We start from the raw sequence: 23,508 nt of genomic DNA, 5'->3' as shown, positions 1-23,508 counted from the left end.
AACCAATGTCGAAGCCTTACGCGTTAACAGGAGAACAACAAATGCATTGCTCTTGCTAACCCTTTTGCCAGAGAGGTTTTCTTTCTCTTGTATCATCATGTGTATGTTAACTACATGTTCCTATGCTATTATGGTGTGACGAAACCAAAACCTGTTTTAATCGCTCAAGTTTGCTCTAGCTAAAAGCCTCCAAGACAAATTCAGCCCGGTCATCTCGTTTCTTCACCGCAGGGTATACCTATGCCATAAAAAAAAAACAGGCCGTCAACATCTATTCCACAACAATATTAGCAGCAAGGACAATAGATAAGACATTCAAACACCGATACGCTATGTTGACGACATGCATTAGACGTCTCAAATGCTGGCACACTATGCTAATGAGAAGCATTTTCCACATCAAACTCTGGTAGCACCCCCTTCTGATGCTCGCTTCAAAAACTGGTATACTGGATCTTATCTGTTAGATGCAGTTGACTCACTACAACCTCCTACTAGAGAATTCGCCAAACCTCTGCTAATGCCAATATGTGATGCCATCAAATCAACTGCACAAGGACATGCGTCTGCTTGTGGTAAACTGGAAGCAGGAGCTCTTCGAAATGGAACAAAGGTACTAGTTATGCCTTCAGATGTTGTTGGAACAGTACGCACATTGGAGCGTGACTCTAATGCCTGCTCTGTTGCAAGAGCTGGAGATAACGTAGCTGTAACGTTGCATGGTGTTGATGGAAGTCATGTATTGGCTGGAGTTGTATTATGCCATCCCGACTTTCCTGTTGCTGTTGCAAAGCATTTAGAGTTGAAATTGCTTGTTTTGGATGGTGCAAGTCCCATATTGGTTGGCGCTCAGTTAGAGTTTCATATTCATCATGCAAAGGAACCTGCTAGAGTTTCAAGAATATTGTTGATGCTTGATCCCAAGACTGGTAAGGTGACCAAAAAGTCCCCTCGCTGTCTCGTGTCAAAACAAAGTGCAGTAATTGAGGTGATTTTGAATGAGCCATGTAGGAAGTGCAACAAATTCCCATTGAAGTCGCACCAACAGGGTCGTGCAAAGAATCGAAACAGATGTTCAAAATTTTCACTGCGGTAAAAGTTGAAATAATCAGTCAAAGTGTTAAAATCCAGAAAATACCCAAATTTGGAATTAGGACGAAAGAGATTAGAAAAAGCTAAAGTGCAGATTACCTTTCCGGAAGATAGCATCAAACAGGATAACTCGGTTCTGAGCACAAAAAAACACTTCTGGAATTTTTCCTCTTTGAACTTTTGAGTACCGTTTGAAACCCTAGGCTGCAGGGATAAAAAGAGAGAGCGATTCAGAGAGAGGGGGCTTGAAAAAAAAAACGAAAACCCTAGAGAGTTCGACGGCTACTGAAAAACAGAAAAAACCCAAAACCGGAGAATCAAAGATAAACCTGTTTTGGAGAGTTGAAAGAGTTGGAAGCTTCATCATTGCCGTCTTTACCGCCGGAGGTGAGCGTTTTTTTTGCTTCAGCCGTTGATTTCTTTTATGATTCGGAAGCGATTAAGAAAAAACGCACGTTTGAGAGAGGGTTATGATGTGAGAGACGTGAGTTGGAGAACGATTTTGTGAAGTGAAATTGTGAGAGAGAGCCTGAGAGGTGATGAATGAGGACGGAGAGAGTAAAGGTTTAGGGACGAGCGATTTTGAGATTGAGGGAGTGAGAACGATGAGTTTACTATTCCTCCCATTTTTATTTTTTTTTATTATTTTCTTTTCTTTTATTTATTTAAACCACATAAAAGCCATTTAAAAAAATTTATACTTGTAGTCTTTCTTTGTTTTTTTAGTTAATAGTGTACATTAATGTCTTGTTTGTTTGTCTTTTTTTAGTTAATAGTGTACATTAATATTTTGTTTGTTTGTCTTCCCTATTAATTTACTAGTTATTAGTCTATAGAAACCCAACAGCCATGCGGCTGGGTTTAATCACTAGTAGACTAACAGTTCTTTTTCTATTTAGTTTTTTTAATTTTTTTATTTTAACCCTTTTTTATTTTACCTTAGTTTATATATTTAAGTCAGTATTAAAATATCAGTTAGTTAGTAAGTGGTCTGGTGGAGGGGAGTTGGTTTCTAGATCTTTAGTGTAGTGGGTTCGATACTCTTAGGCATAGTTTTTCATTCTTTTAATATTTCTTTTATATTTATGCTTTATTATTCATTTTTTTTATTATTATTCTTTGTTTAATACTATGATTTGTTTTTTTTCTTTTAATTGCATCATGCATTCGAAACCATTTTTTAACTTATAAAAATCATATTTTCTCGATTTAATATCGAGCCCCTTTTTCACACCCTTGTAAGTCGATTGCTTTTTAAGCATCGCCATCAACCTCACATAGCTTACTCTTGGGCTTTCTTACAATGAGCCGGTTCTCTTGCACTTACACCCATACTTTGCATTATTTATTTATTTCACGATTTTAATCCCCATTTGACAAAATGTACCCCACTCCCCCGATGTGTAATAATTTTGTACTGTTTAGTTCTTTATTTGTTTGACTGTTTAGTTAGCTACTAATAGAAGAATAAAATCAACAAATTTCAAAAAATACAAAAATAAATGACTCGATCCAACGTCGAGTATTTTCTCAATAAACAAATCAATTCATTTCTCCCCCCAATTCTATTCCACTTATTTTTCAAACTTTCATCAAACACTTGATTTAATGTCAAGCCATTTTTCCTGATAAAAACTCAAAAAAAAAATATATTAATTCATAGTCAAGACTTTTTCAATAAAGATGGAAGTGGAACGTGGTGTATACCACGCACTCCTGAGACTAGGATTCGAGATGTATATCTCGCCAATCCTAGCTCTCGCCATCATCTAAATTTATCCATTTTGCTCTCTCAAACACTCATTCAAATTTCTCTTAAACGTCCATCAATACTTGATCTAGGTCAAGTCATTTTCACAACAAAACTCAAGATACATAATTCTTATTTAACACTTTTCCAATAAATGTGGAAATGGAACATGGTGTATACCATGCACTCCTGAGGTTAAGATTCGAGACGTATGCCTCGCCAATCTTAACTCTCGCCATCGTCTAAAATTGTCAATGCGGTTTCTTCAAACCCTTTTTCTCAATCAAATTCCAAAATACTTAATTCCTATCTTAACTTTTTTTTAATAAAGATGGAAATGGAACATGGTGTATACCATGCACTCCTGAGGCTAGGATTCGAGATGTATATCTCGCTCATCCAAGTTCTCGCCATCACTCAAAATACCTCCAACCAATCAAACTCTTTTCTCGCCGCCGTGCGATTAATCAAAAATCTTTTTCATAAATGAAAGATATATTGTCTTAAGTGATACAAAACAATGTTTCGGCCACGATTGTTGAGTAGAGATAAATGACGCTTTTCCGAATGTAGATTTATAAATCCGTTCGATGTGTGGTATGCGTCCACTCCTCATCTGTTTTGGGTAAAACGATGTTTTTGTCGATTAATACAATATAGCTTTCGCTAAAATCGACCAACAAACAAACATTTTTCTACCCAGAACTACGTAAGCCTTGATTTCTCTTTTGAGATACGTAGGAGCAGGATTTTTAAATCTTGTCAGGCCCACTAATAAAAAACTTAGGTTTAGTCCTTCGTCAAAAATCCAAAAACATTTTCCTTTCTTCTATTCTTTCTTTCCCACCTAATAACTTGAAAAGCCTAACATTTCAAACTAACATTAACGCACACAACTGACCTAATGGTTCCCGTTGAGTACAACGGACGTGAGGGGTGCTAATACCTTCCCCTTGCGTAATCGACTCCCGAACCCTGATATTGGTTGCGATGACCATATCTTATCCTTTCTTTTGTCCTGGGTTTTATCGATATTTCCCCTTTCCTTTTTAGGAATAAATAAAGTTCAGTGGCGACTCTGTTCAGTCCATCATTGCGAGCGTGCGATCGCGCTTCGCTTTGAAGTCGTATCCCCATTTTTTCGAGGTGCGACAGATGGCGACTCTGCTGGGGATACCCAAATCCCTAAGCGAGTCAAGCCTAGTTAGGACGTTTGTGTGCCTTTGTTTGTTTAATTTTATGGCTTTTCCCTTATTTATTACTTTTAATATCTTTATTGTTATATTGATATATGTTGTATATTGGTTCTATTGCGATTGTTGGTACTTGGGTATTTGATTGCAAACCATGTGGGAAAGACTCTACACCCGAGTCTAGAGTAAAAAAACATAAGATAGGGCAATGGTTGAGTAGTACGGACTCCCGAGGTGTATACTTCATAAGAGTCAGTACGAGAACCTCACTTAGAGTAGATTCTTTTGTAAATATTGTCGCGCGAGGTGTATACCTCGTAAGCGCCGATGTTTCAAAGGGGTCCATGACTCTAAGGACCTTTTAGAACATTAAACCTTTGGCCAACTAGAAATGATGGTTGCGTAGTATGGATTCCCGAGGTGGATACCTCGTAAGGATCGATACGAGAACCTCGCTCAGAATAGATTCTCCAGATGGAGTTGATGACCGGAAAGTATTTTCCGTAAGCGTCAAACAGTCTTTTGAATCCATGACTCTGAGTATCCTGTCTAGAACCCAGTCGATGGTTGCGTAGTACGGACTCCCGAGGTGAATACTTCGTAAGGGTCGGTACGAGAACCTCACCCAGAATAGATTCCCTTGATGGAGTTGACGACCGGGAAGTATTTCCCGTAAGCGTCATACAGTCTTGTGAATCAATGACTCTGGGGATCCTTTGTAACAAAGCCCTAGATCATACCCGGTGAGAACCCCGTTTTGGAAAAGCAATCAAATTTATCAGTACCTCAGACTTTTGAACCCGTGTATGAAAAAAAAACAAATATGCATGCTTGCATTGCATTCATTCATTGCATTCATTCATTGCATTTGCATCTCATCATAACGCATGTCATTTTCCAGACAAAATAAAAAACTCATCCATACTTTGTCCGTGAAGCAAAGTGATTCTCAACACGCGTTTAGAACAAAGAACCATGTCTCAGGAGATGATGGACGAGCTAAGGAAAAGCCAAGAAGCGCTGAAGGAGGAACTTAATCTTTTGAAGAGCCAAATGAGATGGGTCTTGGAAACCCTACAAGTCTTGTTGAGAAAAGAGGGTCACCCAATATACACTGTTGCAACAAAGAGAGCTATTACCCCGCATCTATCCGGTGTTACTCCAAGTCAAGGGAAATTCTATGTGGCAACTCCTCATTTACCAGTATATGGACCTCCCTCAAGGCGTCATCATTAACATCCTCTGGCTATTGCTCCTCAAAGTCACCAAAACCAGGTTCAAAACAAAAATCAGAATCAGAACAAGAGGAACAAGGATCACAATGACTCTATTCCGGTGCCATATAGCAAGCTCTACCCGCTACTGATCCAGAATGCTTTGGTGACCCCTCGAGCTCTCACGCCCGTGTCACCATACCTACCATGGTACAATCCAAATGCAACGTGTGAATTCCATAAAGGGGCATTGGGACATGACCTAGATTCTTGCTGTGCGCTAAAAGCCTTGGTACGAGGACTGATTAACAAGAAGAGCTTAGTCTTTGAAGAAGATCACCCGAAGATCAAGTGCGAATACCATACTGGAACAATGGGGCACTCCATCGAGGAATGCAAGAGTTTTAAGCTCAAGCTGCAAAGATTGATTGACATAAGGTCACCAACACTCAAGGAGGAAGGCTCAGGTATATATGCCTTGATTTCTGAGCCAGGTAATGGGAAAGGGAAAGGACCCTTGAAACCCCTCAAGGTTTTGTACCACAAGGAAGATGTCAGGGATGTGGCTAAGGAGCTATCATTATTTCCTGGTAAGAGCATTGAGATACCGCCTTGGATTTCCAATGTCACGACCCATACCAATGAAAGTAAAGGAGAAGTGAGTAGTGGATCCAAGAAGGTTGCGTTCAACGATGAGATTGAAGGAAAAGAATTTGAAGATCATCATGTCAACGTCAAAAAGTTTATTGATCCCAACCTTCAAGTTTGAAGAAGTCAATTCCCTAAAGTTGGCAATCATTTGGCTGTCTCAGCATTTCTTTGTAGTTTCCTTGCATGTTGATTGTTAATTGCTTTTAAGCATTGTTGTTATTTGAATTGGTAAGATTAATGAAAGGTTTATGCATCTTTTGAATTAATCCATTCGTATTCACTCGTTTTTTAAAAAAACAAAAACAAATACTCCTCTCATTCACTTTTGTTTATCAAACCGTTGTGTTAACAAAGATTGGAGGGAGGATGATGAAAACGAAACACCTGAAATTGTTGTGGTATGCTTTTGAGTAAAACCTTGTCGATGATGTAAGGCATTGTTTCAAATCCCCAAACACTGGAGTGATAAGGATGTTAATCCCTAGACAACCACTTTGAGCCTAGAAGTTGGTGTTTATTTCGGATCTAAAACCCTTAATCTTAACCTGGGGCAGGGTAGTTGTGTTCAGATAGTTTGACTGTGCATTCGATCTTTTAAACAAAACCGTCCATATGAACACCCTCAAATTAGGTTCAACCACATGTCATCCTTCGTGCACATGTTGAAGTGTCGAAGAAGTTGAGAAAAGATAAAATTAGTGTTGGTTGATCCTCATCCACCAATAATGTGGCAGTCAATACCTTTAAAAAAAAAAAAAAAAAAAAAAAAGCCCGCTAAGTCAAAAACCACAAAATGACTTGGGCAAAAGTTGGGGGCATCCCGATGGACCGAAAGCTTAAAAAAAACGGTCCAGGCAAAATTAGGGATAAAGAAAATCAATCAAAAGAGGTCACCAAAATCCTCGACAAAAACAAAACAAGGTGACTGCCATTTCAAGAAAAATTTGTCTTGAACCCTCATCACACCTTCGAACCATCTTGGAAGTCGGATGCGTGTATCGAATTAACTGAACGTAGGAACTGGAGATCATCAAGAAGAAGGGATGGGTAAAAACAAATTTTGAGCCTTATATCCTTTTGTTTCAAGAAACCGCGAACCAGACCACGTTACAACCCTTAAAAGACCTAATTGAGGCAGGGTTTATTTTGAAAGCATACTATAACAAGGTTATGTTAACTTGACTCCAAACGATTTTTGTTAATCATTTGATAGCACCAACTTGTATACTGTGAATGACTTGATCACCATTGTGTTCTTATCAACGACTCGTTCACTGTATTTTACCCGTTCATATCAATAAATTTTGATTTCAAATTTTTGCATAAGCATTGAATTAAAATTACCATTTTTGAATGAACAATCTTATTTGCGAGTCAACACTCAGCATCAAAGAAATTCCAACAATACACAGTTGAGGAACTTGGTGGAGTGAAAGAAGTCTAGTCAGGGGCAAATTACTTTGAGCATCAGTTAATTCGAGCTAGTCACCTTAAGGGTCATCTAGCCAAGAGTAATCTGCTTCAAGAATCAGACCGGGGCAAGCCACCTCAGAGCTCAGTAAGTCCAATCACTCCATGGTTCAGTTAGCCAAGAGTAATTTGCTTCAAGACTTAGACTGGGGAAAGCCACCTCAGAGCTCAATGAGTCCAACTATCCAAAGGAAAGTCGACCAAGAGTCTACCATTCCAACATTTGGTTAGCCAAGTTCAGACCATTGCAAGTTTCAAACACTTGGGGCAAACCATCTCGAGGTAGTCTCATGGCAAGTTGTTTTCAAACCCACTTTCAAGGTGAACATTTTCAATTAACCCAACAAACTGGGGCAAGATGAGCCACAGAGGGGCAGAACTTCTTTCTTCGTGCTTTCAAACTGCTCAAACAAATTCTGCCATACGTCAACAACTATTGAGTTTAAGACGAGTGCCCGAAAACTATGCTAGCACGATTCGTTGATCCTTAAAAAGGATCTCATTGGCTAAGTTGTGGCTATCAAGCTGGATAGAATTCTCCTTTGACAACATCTATCACAAATATTTGGTTGAGTTCTCGGTGTTGAGGAATCATGAGCTTCCATAAAAAGCCTTTACAAACTCCCAGTCTGCCCAGTGTCAGCATTCTCATAATCATGATCATTCATATATCATGCATAAAAGGAAATTCAAATCATGCATAGCCGAAATGTACTTCGTGCTCATTTTGCATTGGCCCAGGTCTTGTTGTCGATCCTAGATCCTTTGACCTTTGATTCTAGTTTGTATTTGGTGCCCTTAAACCCACATCCGGTTTTCGCAGTCATTTTCAAATCTAAGTTTTGTTCAATACGATTCAGGTCATATATGAACCTGTTGTTGAACTTTTATTCCGGGGTCAGGTCATACTTGAACTTGCTCTGAAGAGTTTTTCCAATTTTTGTTCAATACCATTCAGGTCATGTATGAACCTGTTGTTGAGCTTTTATTCCGGGGTCAGGTCATACTTGAACCTGCTCTGAAGAGTTTTTCCAGTTTTGTTCAATACTATTCAGGTCATGTTTGAACCTGTTGTTGAGCTTTATTCCGGTGTCAGGTCATACTTGAACCTGCTCTGAAGTTTTTCCTTCTGTTCAATACTATTCAGGTCATATCTGAACCTGTTGTTGAGCCTTATTCCGGTGTCAGGTCATACTTGAACCTGTACTGAAGTTTTGTTTTTCCTTTTGTTCAATACTATTCAGGTCATGTTTGAACCTGTTGTTGAACCCTTATTCCGGTGTCAGGTCATACTTGAACCTGTTCTGAAGATCTTTCCCTATTTGTTCAATACCATTCAGGTCATGTATGAACCTGTTGTTGAACCCTTATTCCGGTGTCAGGTCATACTTGAACCTGCTCTGAAGATTTTTCTCTGTTTGTTCAATACCATTCAGGTCATGTATGAACCTGTTGTTGAACCCTTATTCCGGTGTCAGGTCATACTTGAACCTGCTCTGAAGATTTTTTCTCTGTTTGTTCAATACCATTCAGGTCATGTATGAACCTGTTGTTGAACCCTTATTCCGGTGTCAGGTCATACATGAACCTGTTCTGAAGAGTTTTTCTCCATGATTATTCCCCAGCGTTGTCAGGTCATATGTGAACTGGTTGTAGCATCTTTTCCTTGATTCGGGTTAGTAAGTCATATGTGAACTTACTACCGAAACCTCTTGTATCCCAAGTATCGATTAATCAAATCTCATTTTGATTACTCCCCAGTGTGTGCCTGATTCTCCAGCAGGACTGTCTCCCCAGCAAGTTGTTCCTTACCATTTGTCTATCTTCCTGTGGACCATCAGCATTCCCCACAGTTTGGTCTGTCTAGTAGCGTCTCCTGTTAAGGGTCCACCATATCCCTAGCAGATAAAAAAAAATTTACAAAAAAAAAAAGAATCATGCATCCATGCATATCATATCATATCATATCATATCATATCATATCATATCACATCATGTCATAGGGATTCAGGATCAAAATCCGGGTCTTCTTAGTATTTAACCATCTCCCACTATAATCATATGAAGAGTGTCCTGCTTCATATTCTCTAGTTGAAGATACTTAAATAGGGGCAACTGTCATACCCCGATTTTGACCCTGAATTTTTTCCATTTTTTCTTTTATTTTTGCATTTTGCATACATTCATCAGTATAAAATGGATTTTAATATCTTGACTCTTTTTTATTTTTAATTTGATTTTAATTTCAAATTAAGTTTAATTCCAATTGTCAATTTAATCTTAATTGTTTATTTTTACTAATGATTAAAACTCTAATCGATTTTTATTTCCAAATGAATGTTAGAGTTGATATCCAAGTAATTTTAAATGAATTATAGATTATTTTGTTTTGGTTTTTTGCTGATTTGTTATTAGTAATTAAACTGATATTCAAACTAATATAGGATTATTCCTAAAAAAATCCACATCCATTTTTATAATTAAAATTCAAAATCCAAAATCCAAAAAATCCATTTTGTATCCATAATGCATTTCAAATCAAAACAATACATACACACATTTCATGGCATTCAGTAACATTAAATTTTCAATTATTTCCGAACTCATTTTCATACATACATTTTCATTCAACATTCAAGCATAACAATGCAAAATCCACATCCATTGGAACCAAAATCCATTTCATATCCATTTCATATCCAAAATCCATTCAATCCTAATAAGCTAACGGATGAGAATACATCAAATTCCATTCAATACAATTTAGTAAACATTCATTCATAATCCAAAGAAATTCCATACATGCTTCTTCATTCATGCGCATATTTTACTATTTCATATTTTTTTTCATTTGTCACATTTTTAAATTTGCATTTCATATTTTCTCCATTTCACATTGAGATTCTCCATTCATTCATGCTTAAAGATTCCCACACTATCATTCATATTCCAAATCATTCATTCATTTAATCATTATCATCCATGCATATGGCACATAAATAAATTATAATAAAAAAAAACAAATATCATCATCATCAAAACCATGTTTGACAAGAGGTTGTTGCACAAAGCTGTCCATCACCATTTCAACCACAAGTTTTAACATCAACATGTTATATTTCTCCAACAATAATAATACAAATTTGAGATATCCACCACCAGATCTATTCTCTAATTGCAACAACACTGCATCTTGTGGGGGAAATAAGAAAAAGAGAGAAGAGCTAGAGTTCATCAAGCTACAACTCAATCAACCTTCAAAGGAGAAATTAGGCAGCATGATTGTTGCTTCTAGCCGCTGCAATTGATGCCCGGATTTTCCATGAATCAGCTCAACGAGATAAAGCTCTTTTCAACCGGTTATGCCCTGCAAATAAAGAAGAAAAAAGAGCTTTAATGATTTCATGTTTAGGCGTCTCAAAGAAGTTGACACTTAAATTTTAATTACAAGAAGGAATTGCTGCCGTTGGTGCGATCTAGAAACCTTACTTTGTCTTTCTCTTCGGAAAGTTCAATTAAGGAAGAGTTAAAGAGAGAAAACATTGCTGATGTCATTACAATACTCATGTTGTTAAACGACAACCCTCTGATATATCAAAAGAAGAACAAATAAGCGATGCCATGGGGGAGGTTGGACCATCCATAACACCCGCCAGCTTATCAAGGTTCTAGCTTTTGCTGCAGGATCATTTGTTTCTATGCCAGCATGCCGGCCATCCAATATTTCAAAACCTGCAAGAAAAAACCGAAACAGCAACAACTAGAATATCAACCTCAGAAGGAAACCTCTAAAGAAGGCATTAGAAAGACAATTGCATTTTGCACTACTTACTTTAGAGAGGTTGTTGTTTTGTCCAAAACGGATACATGCTATTAACAGAGAGTTTCCGCCGCCGAATGAGCAATTCATCTTAGATTCTGAGCAACTTCAGAGTCAGTTTCGAGCCATGCAGCATACCTCAATCCTACAGGTTTTGTCTCCAAACAAGACAAATGAATATGCACATCAGTCTAATAACAAATAACCATTAAACCATGTTATTGAACCACTACAATCATGTCAAGATTTGGAACATGAGAAATGACAAACATCTGAAACCAATGTCGAAGCCTTACGCGTTAACAGGAGAACAACAAATGCATTGCTCTTGCTAACCCTTTTGCCAGAGAGGTTTTCTTTCTCTTGTATCATCATGTGTATGTTAACTACATGTTCCTATGCTATTATGGTGTGACGAAACCAAAACCTGTTTTAATCGCTCAAGTTTGCTCTAGCTAAAAGCCTCCAAGACAAATTCAGCCCGGTCATCTCGTTTCTTCACCGCAGGGTATACCTATGCCATAAAAAAAAATAGGCCGTCAACATCTATTCCACAACAATATTAGCAGCAAGGACAATAGATAAGACATTCAAACACCGATACGCTATGTTGACGACATGCATTAGACGTCTCAAATGCTGGCACACTATGCTAATGAGAAGCATTTTCCACATCAAACTCTGGTAGCACCCCCTTCTGATGCTCGCTTCAAAAACTGGTATACTGGATCTTATCTGTTAGATGCAGTTGACTCACTACAACCTCCTACTAGAGAATTCGCCAAACCTCTGCTAATGCCAATATGTGATGCCATCAAATCAACTGCACAAGGACATGCGTCTGCTTGTGGTAAACTGGAAGCAGGAGCTCTTCGAAATGGAACAAAGGTACTAGTTATGCCTTCAGATGTTGTTGGAACAGTACGCACATTGGAGCGTGACTCTAATGCCTGCTCTGTTGCAAGAGCTGGAGATAACGTAGCTGTAACGTTGCATGGTGTTGATGGAAGTCATGTATTGGCTGGAGTTGTATTATGCCATCCCGACTTTCCTGTTGCTGTTGCAAAGCATTTAGAGTTGAAATTGCTTGTTTTGGATGGTGCAAGTCCCATATTGGTTGGCGCTCAGTTAGAGTTTCATATTCATCATGCAAAGGAACCTGCTAGAGTTTCAAGAATATTGTTGATGCTTGATCCCAAGACTGGTAAGGTGACCAAAAAGTCCCCTCGCTGTCTCGTGTCAAAACAAAGTGCAGTAATTGAGGTGATTTTGAATGAGCCATGTAGGAAGTGCAACAAATTCCCATTGAAGTCGCACCAACAGGGTCGTGCAAAGAATCGAAACAGATGTTCAAAATTTTCACTGCGGTAAAAGTTGAAATAATCAGTCAAAGTGTTAAAATCCAGAAAATACCCAAATTTGGAATTAGGACGAAAGAGATTAGAAAAAGCTAAAGTGCAGATTACCTTTCCGGAAGATAGCATCAAACAGGATAACTCGGTTCTGAGCACAAAAAAACACTTCTGGAATTTTTCCTCTTTGAACTTTTGAGTACCGTTTGAAACCCTAGGCTGCAGGGATAAAAAGAGAGAGCGATTCAGAGAGAGGGGGCTTGAAAAAAAAAACGAAAACCCTAGAGAGTTCGACGGCTACTGAAAAACAGAAAAAACCCAAAACCGGAGAATCAAAGATAAACCTGTTTTGGAGAGTTGAAAGAGTTGGAAGCTTCATCATTGCCGTCTTTACCGCCGGAGGTGAGCGTTTTTTTTGCTTCAGCCGTTGATTTCTTTTATGATTCGGAAGCGATTAAGAAAAAACGCACGTTTGAGAGAGGGTTATGATGTGAGAGACGTGAGTTGGAGAACGATTTTGTGAAGTGAAATTGTGAGAGAGAGCCTGAGAGGTGATGAATGAGGACGGAGAGAGTAAAGGTTTAGGGACGAGCGATTTTGAGATTGAGGGAGTGAGAACGATGAGTTTACTATTCCTCCCATTTTTATTTTTTATTATTTTCTTTTCTTTTATTTATTTAAACCACATAAAAGCCATTTAAAAAAATTTATACTTGTAGTCTTTCTTTGTTTTTTTAGTTAATAGTGTACATTAATGTCTTGCTTGTTTGTCTTTTTTTAGTTAATAGTGTACATTAATATTTTGTTTGTTTGTCTTCCCTATTAATTTACTAGTTATTAGTCTATAGAAACCCAACAGCCATGCGGCTGGGTTTAATCACTAGTAGACTAACAGTTCTTTTTCTATTTAGTTTTTTTAATTTTTTTATTTTAACCCTTTTTTATTTTACCTTAGTTTATATATTTAAGTCAGTATTAAAATATCAGTTAGTTAGTAAGTGGTCTGGTGGAGGGGAGTTGGTTTCTAGATCTTTAGTGTAGTGGGTTCGATACTCTTAGGCATAGTTTTTCATTCTTTTAATATTTCTTTTATATTTATGCTTTATTATTCATTTTTTTTATTATTATTCTTTGTTTAATACTATGATTTGTTTTTTTTCTTTTAATTGCATCATGCATTCGAAACCATTTTTTTAACTTATAAAAATCATATTTTCTCGATTTAATATCGAGCCCCTTTTTCACACCCTTGTAAGTCGATTGCTTTTTAAGCATCGCCATCAACCTCACATAGCTTACTCTTGGGCTTTCTTACAATGAGCCGGTTCTCTTGCACTTACACCCATACTTTGCATTATTTATTTATTTCACGATTTTAATCCCCATTTGACAAAATGTACCCCACTCCCCCGATGTGTAATAATTTTGTACTGTTTAGTTCTTTATTTGTTTGACTGTTTAGTTAGCTACTAATAGAAGAATAAAATCAACAAATTTCAAAAAATACAAAAATAAATGACTCGATCCAACGTCGAGTATTTTCTCAATAAACAAATCAATTCATTTCTCCCCCCAATTCTATTCCACTTATTTTTCAAACTTTCATCAAACACTTGATTTAATGTCAAGCCATTTTTCCTGATAAAAACTCAAAAAAAAATATATTAATTCATAGTCAAGACTTTTTCAATAAAGATGGAAGTGGAACGTGGTGTATACCACGCACTCCTGAGACTAGGATTCGAGATGTATATCTCGCCAATCCTAGCTCTCGCCATCATCTAAATTTATCCATTTTGCTCTCTCAAACACTCATTCAAATTTCTCTTAAACGTCCATCAATACTTGATCTAGGTCAAGTCATTTTCACAACAAAACTCAAGATACATAATTCTTATTTAACACTTTTCCAATAAATGTGGAAATGGAACATGGTGTATACCATGCACTCCTGAGGTTAAGATTCGAGACGTATGCCTCGCCAATCTTAACTCTCGCCATCGTCTAAAATTGTCAATGCGGTTTCTTCAAACCCTTTTTCTCAATCAAATTCCAAAATACTTAATTCCTATCTTAACTTTTTTTTAATAAAGATGGAAATGGAACATGGTGTATACCATGCACTCCTGAGGCTAGGATTCGAGATGTATATCTCGCTCATCCAAGTTCTCGCCATCACTCAAAATACCTCCAACCAATCAAACTCTTTTCTCGCCGCCGTGCGATTAATCAAAAATCTTTTTCATAAATGAAAGATATATTGTCTTAAGTGATACAAAACAATGTTTCGGCCACGATTGTTGAGTAGAGATAAATGACGCTTTTCCGAATGTAGATTTATAAATCCGTTCGATGTGTGGTATGCGTCCACTCCTCATCTGTTTTGGGTAAAACGATGTTTTTGTCGATTAATACAATATAGCTTTCGCTAAAATCGACCAACAAACAAACATTTTTCTACCCAGAACTACGTAAGCCTTGATTTCTCTTTTGAGATACGTAGGAGCAGGATTTTTAAATCTTGTCAGGCCCACTAATAAAAAACTTAGGTTTAGTCCTTCGTCAAAAATCCAAAAACATTTTCCTTTCTTCTATTCTTTCTTTCCCACCTAATAACTTGAAAAGCCTAACATTTCAAACTAACATTAACGCACACAACTGACCTAATGGTTCCCGTTGAGTACAACGGACGTGAGGGGTGCTAATACCTTCCCCTTGCGTAATCGACTCCCGAACCCTGATATTGGTTGCGATGACCATATCTTATCCTTTCTTTTGTCCTGGGTTTTATCGATATTTCCCCTTTCCTTTTTAGGAATAAATAAAGTTCGGTGGCGACTCTGTTCAGTCCATCATTGCGAGCGTGCGATCGCGCTTCGCTTTGAAGTCGTATCCCCATTTTTTCGAGGTGCGACACCTGCCTTGCTGATAGAAACAAACTCTTTCCTTCCTCAATCTCAGGAAAAATCACAGTCTTATCAAAACAATTGATATAGACTCGGTTAAACACCAACCAGTTCATACCCAGAATAACATCAATCTGCACTAGTGGAAGACACACAAGGTCCATCCCAAAGTCTCTACCAAAAATACTCAAAGGACAATCCAAACAAACCGAAGTAGTAGTCACTGAACCCTTCGCAGGAGTATCAATCACCATACTACCACGCATCTCAGATATCTCTAACTTAAGTTTCACAGCACAATCCAAAGATATAAAGGAATGAGTAGCACCTGTGTCAATAATAGCTACAAGAGGAAAGCCATTAATATAACACGTACCTCGGATCAAACGATCATCTGCAGAAGTCTCAGAACCCGATAAAGCAAAGACCTTGCCTCCCGACTGGTTCTCTTTCTTCGGCTTAGGACACTGTGGACTGATATGACCCAACTCTCCACAGTTGAAACAAGTCACAGTCTTCGACCGGCACTCTGCAGCCAAATGACCACCTTTTCCACACTTGAAACACTTCTTCTCATTACTGGTACACTCATGGATACGATGTCCAGCCTGACCACATCTGAAACACTTAGCAGGGGCACTAGAGTCTCCCCCACTAGGCCTCTTCATCCCACTCTGCCTCTGGAAACCTTTGCCAGCTGCATACGGTTTCCCACGATCATTCTGATTCTTGCCTTTCCTATCAACCCTTTGCTGATAGCTCTCTGCTCTAGCCTTGGTATCCTGTTCAAAAATCCTGCAACAGTCAACCAAATCAGAAAACACTCTGATCCGCTGATATCCTATAGCCTGCTTGATTTCGGGACGTAACCCGTTCTCAAACTTCACACACTTTGAAAATTCCCCAGTAGCCTCGTTATAGGGAGTGTAATACTTCGACAGCTCTGTGAACTTAGCAGCATACTCAGTAACAGACCGGTTACCCTGCTTCAATTCCAAGAACTCTATCTCTTTCTTTCCTCTGACATCCTCTGGAAAATACTTCCTCAGGAATCTCTCTCTGAACACAGCCCAAGTGATCTCAGCATTCCCAGCAGATTCCAACTCAGTGCGGGTAGCAACCCACCAATCATCTGCTTCCTCTGACAGCATATGCGTACCGAACCTTACCTTCTGGTTATCGGCACACTCAGTCACTCGGAAGATCCTCTCAATCTCCTTCAACCACTTCTGAGCACCATCTGGATCGTATGCTCCCTTGAACATTGGAGGATTGTTCTTCTGGAACTCACTCAATTGACGAGCAGCTCCCATTCCCAAAACATTCGGATTCCCTCCAAGTACTCCAGCTAGCATACCCAGAGCCTCAGCAATCGCAGCATCGTCTCTACCTCTTCCAGCCATCTCTATTCTGAAAACCCAACAAGCTAAACAATAAGTACTGATAGGGTTACACAACACCTATCCCGTACAGGGGAACAGAATAATTACGACTCGACTCGACCGACTATGCTCTGATACCACTAATGTAACACCCTTCTAAAATACCCCAAATATTTAATTAAAATAGCAATATGTCAATCAGAGTAATTATGCAACTAAGGGTGTCACACAATCATTTCACACCAATTGACAAAATATCCTGTCATGCTCATTTATTTACTCAAAATAAAACATTCGCATAATACGCAGCGGATACAAACTAACAATATTCAAACCATGTAATACATTACATGTAAAGTTGTTCAACAATCAAATGAAAACATAATAAAACATCCCGTCCCGATGTTACATCTACCAGAGCATGACCCACTAAGGAAATTACACTAGACTCCAAGGACTAGCTTCTACTCAATCACTGCTCGCTACCTGAAAAATAGTGGTAAGGGTGAGTTCCTCAATCGATATAATAAGCATTATAAAACATCATGTAATGCTAAGTAATTTAACACATTAATCACCCTAATCACATCACACGTTCGGTAACGGCACATCAATTCAAATATCATACTCAATACCAATACAATTCATGCTCATACTCAATATCAACACAAACACACGTATAATATCGGAATACATCCATTCATATTATACGCCATACACATATTATGCAATGAGACTCCATGCATGCGGTACCGACTATTTGTGAACATATAGTTCACCTCACCGTCCAAATCCAGGCACGGCTACCAAGCCCACTAGTCCCACTCATTTGAGACCTAGTGACTCACTCACTAATTCCTCACCATGGGAATTAGCTACCACCCCAAGGGCTATGATATGCACGCTAATTCACCTAGCATGCAAACATCAACAACAGTCCAAAATGACTAACTCACTAATTCCTCACCATGGGAATTAGCTACCACCATAAAGGCCACAATATGCATGCTAATCACCTAGCAATGCTAAATCATCAACCACAATTCAAGAATAGACATATGCTCACACTCTAAGCCATAAAACAGTCTATTCACAAATGCACACATAACTGATTCATTCACAGCATCATGCATACCATCACACATAATCAATATTTTATCACATAAGCATATCATATCATGCCAAATAACAACCACAGTATTAGCACACTCTACTAATACCTATACTACTCAAAACAACGGGAAATGATCCCTAATATATCATACATCAGCTGAATTACGTTACCCAGCTGAACAGTGAAAAACTGCACAACAACAGCTCAGGAAAATCACAATCCTGCCCATACGCGTAACACCATCTCATACGCGTATGCTACGCGTACTACTTCCTCATACGCGTACCAACAGAGACCAAACCACGTTCAAAACCTCATCTTCCTCATCCATATGCGTATTGCCTAGTGCCATACGCGTACCAGGCCATCTCATACGCGTATTTCCTAGTGCCGTACGCGTATGACCAGAAACCAGAATTTCCAGATCTGCAATGGCTTTCTCTGCTACGAAATCTATCCAATTCAACCTTCCACAGTCCAATTTTACACATTATTCGTTATATCATCTAACACGAATCATACTCTATTCGATTTCACAAATCCTAACACTATTACCTCTAATTCCTACGAATTTCCTTCGATTATGATCCAATTTCGTTCATCCCAAAAGTTCACAATTTACAGCACAATTACTCCAATCAGAGGTAAATCAATGGTTTATCACTACCCATGACATATTATCCCATAATACCCATTAAACGATGATAAACCCCCCTTACCTGAGTTAATCCGACAATCTCTGAGCTCCAAGCTTTTCCTTCCTTCAACCTTCGTTCTCTGGCTCTTTGCCCTTTTCCCTTTTCTACTTTTCTGTCTCTTTTCCCTTTTCACGTGAAAATACTCTTTTTACCAAATGGAACCCTTTTTACTGATTTCTACTTTTATTCCAATAATAATAATAATTCCAATTATTTAAGTAAATTAATAAATATATTATTAACTCAATTTAAATAATTATCTTATTTTATCGGGGTGTTACACTGTCCTTAAGCTAACTCCCCTTGTGCCCAAGGCTATTCGTGCTCCTCCTGCCATGATTTCTCTGAAAGATGCTCAAGCCGTGGTTGAAAACGATGGTCGTACTGGTTGGGGTCAACTGATCAACGTACCATACAAGTCTGACAAGTCTGGTCTGGGATTTAACTCTGAAAGGATGGTCAAAGATCAGGTTAATGCTGTAGAAGATGCTGATAGCGATTGCGACCTGGATAGCTGGATTTTTCCAACAATCGGTGACGGACTCAATAATTGGAAGGCTGAAGACACTATCCCGATTTCCTTTAGTCAGGAGTAATTGTTATTGTCTATTTTAGTGTTGCAATTTTTTTTTTTAGTTTTTACAATTGAACTTCTTAAAGCATTGTGTCTATGCCCGGGGCACAATAGCTAATTTGTTAAGGGTTTTGTCGTCTTCATAAGCATATTCACATTCAATAAATCAATGGACTTTTTGCATTCAAATATTGCGCTCTTTATCTTTCCTGCCATCTTCCAAAAAAGCTATGTTTCTTACACACACCCACGTAACAAATTGCAGATCCATACCCACTCTGGATCCTATTGATAATAGTTCTACTACTGTTCATTATGACTTTGAAAATCCGATCTACCAAGCCGAGGACGGAAGTGAGGAAGATTGTGAAGTACCTGGAGAACTTGCCCGACTGTTACTGCAAGAAGAAAGGATTATACAGCCGCATGAAGAGTCAATTGAAATTGTAAATCTGGGTACTGAATTGGACAAGAAAGAAGTCAAAATAGGAGCAGGCTTGGAAAACAGTGTCAAAGGAAGATTGATTCAGATGTTACATGACTATACGGAGATTTTTGCTTGGTCGTATGAAGACATGCCAGGACTGGATACTGATATATAGTAGTGCATCGTTCACTACAACAAACAAGACTTTAGACAGCGCTTTTTTTAGCCTTAGACAGCGCTTTAAAGCGCTGTCTAAACCTCCGCTGCTAAAGGTTTAGACAGCGCTTTTTTAAATCTTAAAAGCGCTGTCTAAGCCCCCCCCCTTAGACAGCGCTTTGGCCAAAAGCGCTTTATAAGACCCTCTTATTTTAAATTTTTTAGGTATACCTTAGACAGCGCTTTTGAAAAGCGCTGTCTAAGCCCCACCCCCTTAGACAGCGCTTTGGCCAAAAGCGCTTTCTAAGACCCTCATATTTTAATTTTTTTAGGTATACCTTAGACAGCGCTTTTCAAAAAGCGCTGTCTAAGCCCCCCCCTTAGACAGCGCTTTTGCCTAAAGCGCTTTCTAATCCCCCCCTTAGACAGCGCTTTTTACAAAAGCGCTGTCTAAGGTATACGAAAATTTTTGAAGCTTTTGTTTTAAACCACATTTTTTCCAGGTTTATAAACCAGAATTTCTACCTGTTTTCAACCAGATTTTGACAGACAATTATCACATTTTATATATGCCATTTTGGCCTTTTTTCTACCAATTTTTGGCTAACCCCACTCTCGTACTCTTTGGTCATTCGATCGGCACAGATCCATGTTTTATCCATGGTTTTCCTACTTATTAAAGTAAACAATTAATCCAGACGAAAATACATAACTAAGGTAGTATCTTTGAATATCCTAACAATTATAAAGTTCAATTCATTTTAAACTTCAAAAACCTATACATAACCAATGTTAATATAAACTTCAATAACGTATCCGATACGCCAATATACCAACTTTGTCATTACCTGAACAGGCAAATCAGATATAAATCCTACAGTGTCGCTAAAAAGCACTTTCCTCCTATAAATAAAATTAGAACAGTGACGTAACGCATGTATAACCAATGTTACCAACCAGTGTATGAAAAAAAATAGAATATTTGGATTTACTGGTCACATTACCCTGAAGGAAGAGCTGCACTTCTTAACCTAGGATCCACGGTAGCAAATAGTCTGCAATACATGTAACACCACAAAAAGTTGAAATTTATAAAGTCAAATTATAACTTTTGAGGATGCAAACAAATACAAGTAAAGGTGGTTTTACCGACAATCACTATACAGATCACTGTCCGTTAGATTACTAACTAATGTAGATTTTCCCTAATAAAAGCAAAGAAAGGCATATATCAGTGATGCTGTTTAATTACAATATATAGCAAACATATATGTACTTATACAGGTAGACGACTTACAGCATTTGTATACCCAACGACAGCAACGGTGGCTAAGCGATGACCAGACGAACCCCCATGCCTCTTCCGACCAGCACGTTGCACAGCACGGGTACGACGAACCTCATCAATTTGCGTTAGTAAATAATTCCTCCTTTCTAAGACTCTAAGAGAGTTTCACAATTCAGTGACCAAATTATGTAATAAGAGGTGATCACAAAAAAATATTGTAATATTATGCAATTAGTAATAGTAATTGCATATTAACTAGTGGTTCATACATCATGGACAGGAGAAATATCCGGCGAAACTACATATAAGTGCAAAGAACAGGTTAATCTCAAATAAACCTGCATGCATGGAAGTTTGAAACACCACAAAACTCCTAACAATGCTGTTCATTAAATCTAACGAGAATCAATTAGGACCAGAGTTTGGTGTGATCAAATCTTAATTTAGAGCGAATATAGGTTTCATAGCCTATAACATACACTTTCTCTTAACATCTCTGCCATCCAATCCAAATACTATTGTGGCCACAAACACAATTACAGTGAATGTTTGCAATGACTTGATGCAATGAGAATGTCAAAAACAACTTTAAAAATAATATGAATTTATGAGGAAACCATAAGCTATGCCAAGAAAAAGCAGGAATAGATTACTTGAGGATAAATGTATGTATCTTGCAAATTTAGTATTACAGTTATATATTACCTTCGCCGCCGAAGCTGGAGTTCAGTTTCTCCAGCACCGCTCACAAAACCTTGGCCCCCACCTCCTCTCCTGATATTGACAAGTATCAAGGTAAGATGTTATTCTTCTAATCAACAATTTACTAATTATTGATACTATAGATTAGGCAAGACATGCATAGATTCACAGAATTACACATTCTTCCAGAAATATATGCATAAGAGAAAGGGAACGTGAAGAAAAGGGATATAAATTATAATCTGTTTTCAATCACAGTTGTACTTCATAACAAACAACAATGTAAACAGAAAACTAAACCGTTATGACAAGTAATACTTGGCAACCAAACAATTTTCCCAAGCAAAAAAGTAATAGATTCCCATAAGAGTTCAAATTTCCTATATTGCAATTTAACCCGCTCACCAATAAAAGTTTTCAATATAATGTTATTTCCACTTCAAAAATGGCATCAAAATCATAAAAACAGGGGAATGAAGTAATAATAAAAGACAACCCTCGAGCACTAACAACTTCAGCTTCTCCAGAAGCACCAAATGTGTAGCGACCACCAGGGCCAAGAACACGAACGAGTCTCGACTTCTTGTACGACAGAGCTGCAAGTTCAGCCTACAAAGATGACAAAGTATAACTCTAAGTTAAAAAGCAACAAGAGCTTCAACTCAATTAAATCCAATTTGGTTCAAGAGACAATACCCTCAGGCATAAACCATTGAACAGCCCAATGAAACCACATTACTAACCTGGAGCCTATCTTCCTTAGTGTATGCATGAGCATTGAAAATCTCAATTATAAGACCAACACGGTCCACCACAGGTTTACTCCAAGCCCTCTAGCAGTAACAGAAACAACCCCAAGTGTGTCTTGTTAGTAGTAATTTTATGGACCAAACAACATACTAACAGAAAACACGATGGAGGACCAAACTAGCAAACAAACAGAAGATACGGTTGAACACCAAATTGACCATCAAAATGCATTTGGGTATGTTTTTATAGTTTTGATAGGTTCAATGACTAATGTTTTTTCTTTTGAAACTTGGTATCCGGCCGTGAGACTGACTAATCCAACGAGGACAATCCCACCGTCCACTAGCGAGAGGCCCATTTTTTTAAAAACCAAATTGCATTAAAAGAAATAAAGAGCAGAAGGTGTGCTAACAGTTACAATATATTACAGACTGCAAGTTGACTCAAGCACCACCATAGCTACAGCACCTAAATAAATTACAGAAACTCAAACTAATATAATAACATTGATAACCATATTTACTACCATATCTACTAGCTCTAAACATCAAATGAGTTGCCACAACAGACCCAACGCAAAGATTAGTATCGAACAGGATTCAAATCTGAGACCTTGAAAAGAGCACACTCTCAGGACCCAAGTCTTCAGCAACATGCCAACCCTTGGAGGTTATTCAATGACTAACGCGACAGCGCCTCACACATTCAATTACAAATTACACAAACAAAATTTACCTCCATATTTCGAAGCTGAATACCAGACAGTGTTGCATTAACAAAAACAGCATCCACTTCACCCTGTTACACACAAATCAAAATCAAAATCAAAATCAAAATGCAAATCAATACCCTAAATAACCAATCACATGAAAAAACAACAAAAGCACACTTTTTCACCTTCGTTTCAGCAGAATTTAGATGGCATTTGATAGTATCAACCGTTCCAGGTCCAAAATAAGTATCTAAAAA

General features: G+C 38.0%; 3 protein-coding genes across 3 annotated transcripts in view; 2 read left to right on the top strand and 1 right to left on the bottom strand.

Moving 5' to 3' along the window:
- The first annotated feature begins 361 nt into the window (after positions 1-361).
- On the top strand, positions 362-1,096 carry LOC127094538 (uncharacterized). The gene has a single exon (XM_051033362.1). It carries the CDS (start codon positions 362-364, stop codon positions 1,094-1,096), a length of 735 nt encoding a protein of 244 aa, XP_050889319.1.
- Positions 1,097-11,826: 10,730 nt separating this feature from the next.
- On the top strand, positions 11,827-12,561 carry LOC127094537 (uncharacterized). Its single transcript, XM_051033361.1, has one exon. The coding sequence runs from the start codon at positions 11,827-11,829 to the stop codon at positions 12,559-12,561; it is 735 nt and encodes a 244-aa protein (XP_050889318.1).
- Positions 12,562-14,147: 1,586 nt separating this feature from the next.
- LOC127094536 (GTP-binding protein At3g49725, chloroplastic-like) overlaps positions 14,148-23,508 on the bottom strand; it is a 68,105-nt gene continuing 58,744 nt past the window's right edge. The window contains exons 3-12 of the mRNA XM_051033360.1: positions 23,437-23,501; positions 23,275-23,337; positions 22,533-22,622; positions 22,286-22,398; positions 21,793-21,861; positions 21,097-21,241; positions 20,949-21,004; positions 20,804-20,854; positions 20,648-20,702; positions 14,148-14,180 (exon numbers count right to left, since the gene is read on the bottom strand). Coding sequence (XP_050889317.1) covers positions 14,148-14,180; positions 20,648-20,702; positions 20,804-20,854; positions 20,949-21,004; positions 21,097-21,241; positions 21,793-21,861; positions 22,286-22,398; positions 22,533-22,622; positions 23,275-23,337; positions 23,437-23,501 — 740 coding nt within the window. The remainder of the gene's footprint in view (positions 14,181-20,647; positions 20,703-20,803; positions 20,855-20,948; positions 21,005-21,096; positions 21,242-21,792; positions 21,862-22,285; positions 22,399-22,532; positions 22,623-23,274; positions 23,338-23,436; positions 23,502-23,508) is intronic.

The sequence above is a fragment of the Lathyrus oleraceus genome, chromosome 6, assembly GCF_024323335.1.
Source record: "Lathyrus oleraceus cultivar Zhongwan6 chromosome 6, CAAS_Psat_ZW6_1.0, whole genome shotgun sequence".
Taxonomy (NCBI): domain Eukaryota; kingdom Viridiplantae; phylum Streptophyta; class Magnoliopsida; order Fabales; family Fabaceae; genus Lathyrus; species Lathyrus oleraceus.
The sequence above is the reverse complement of the archived record's forward strand: the minus strand, read 5'-3'. Positions and strand labels throughout refer to the sequence as shown.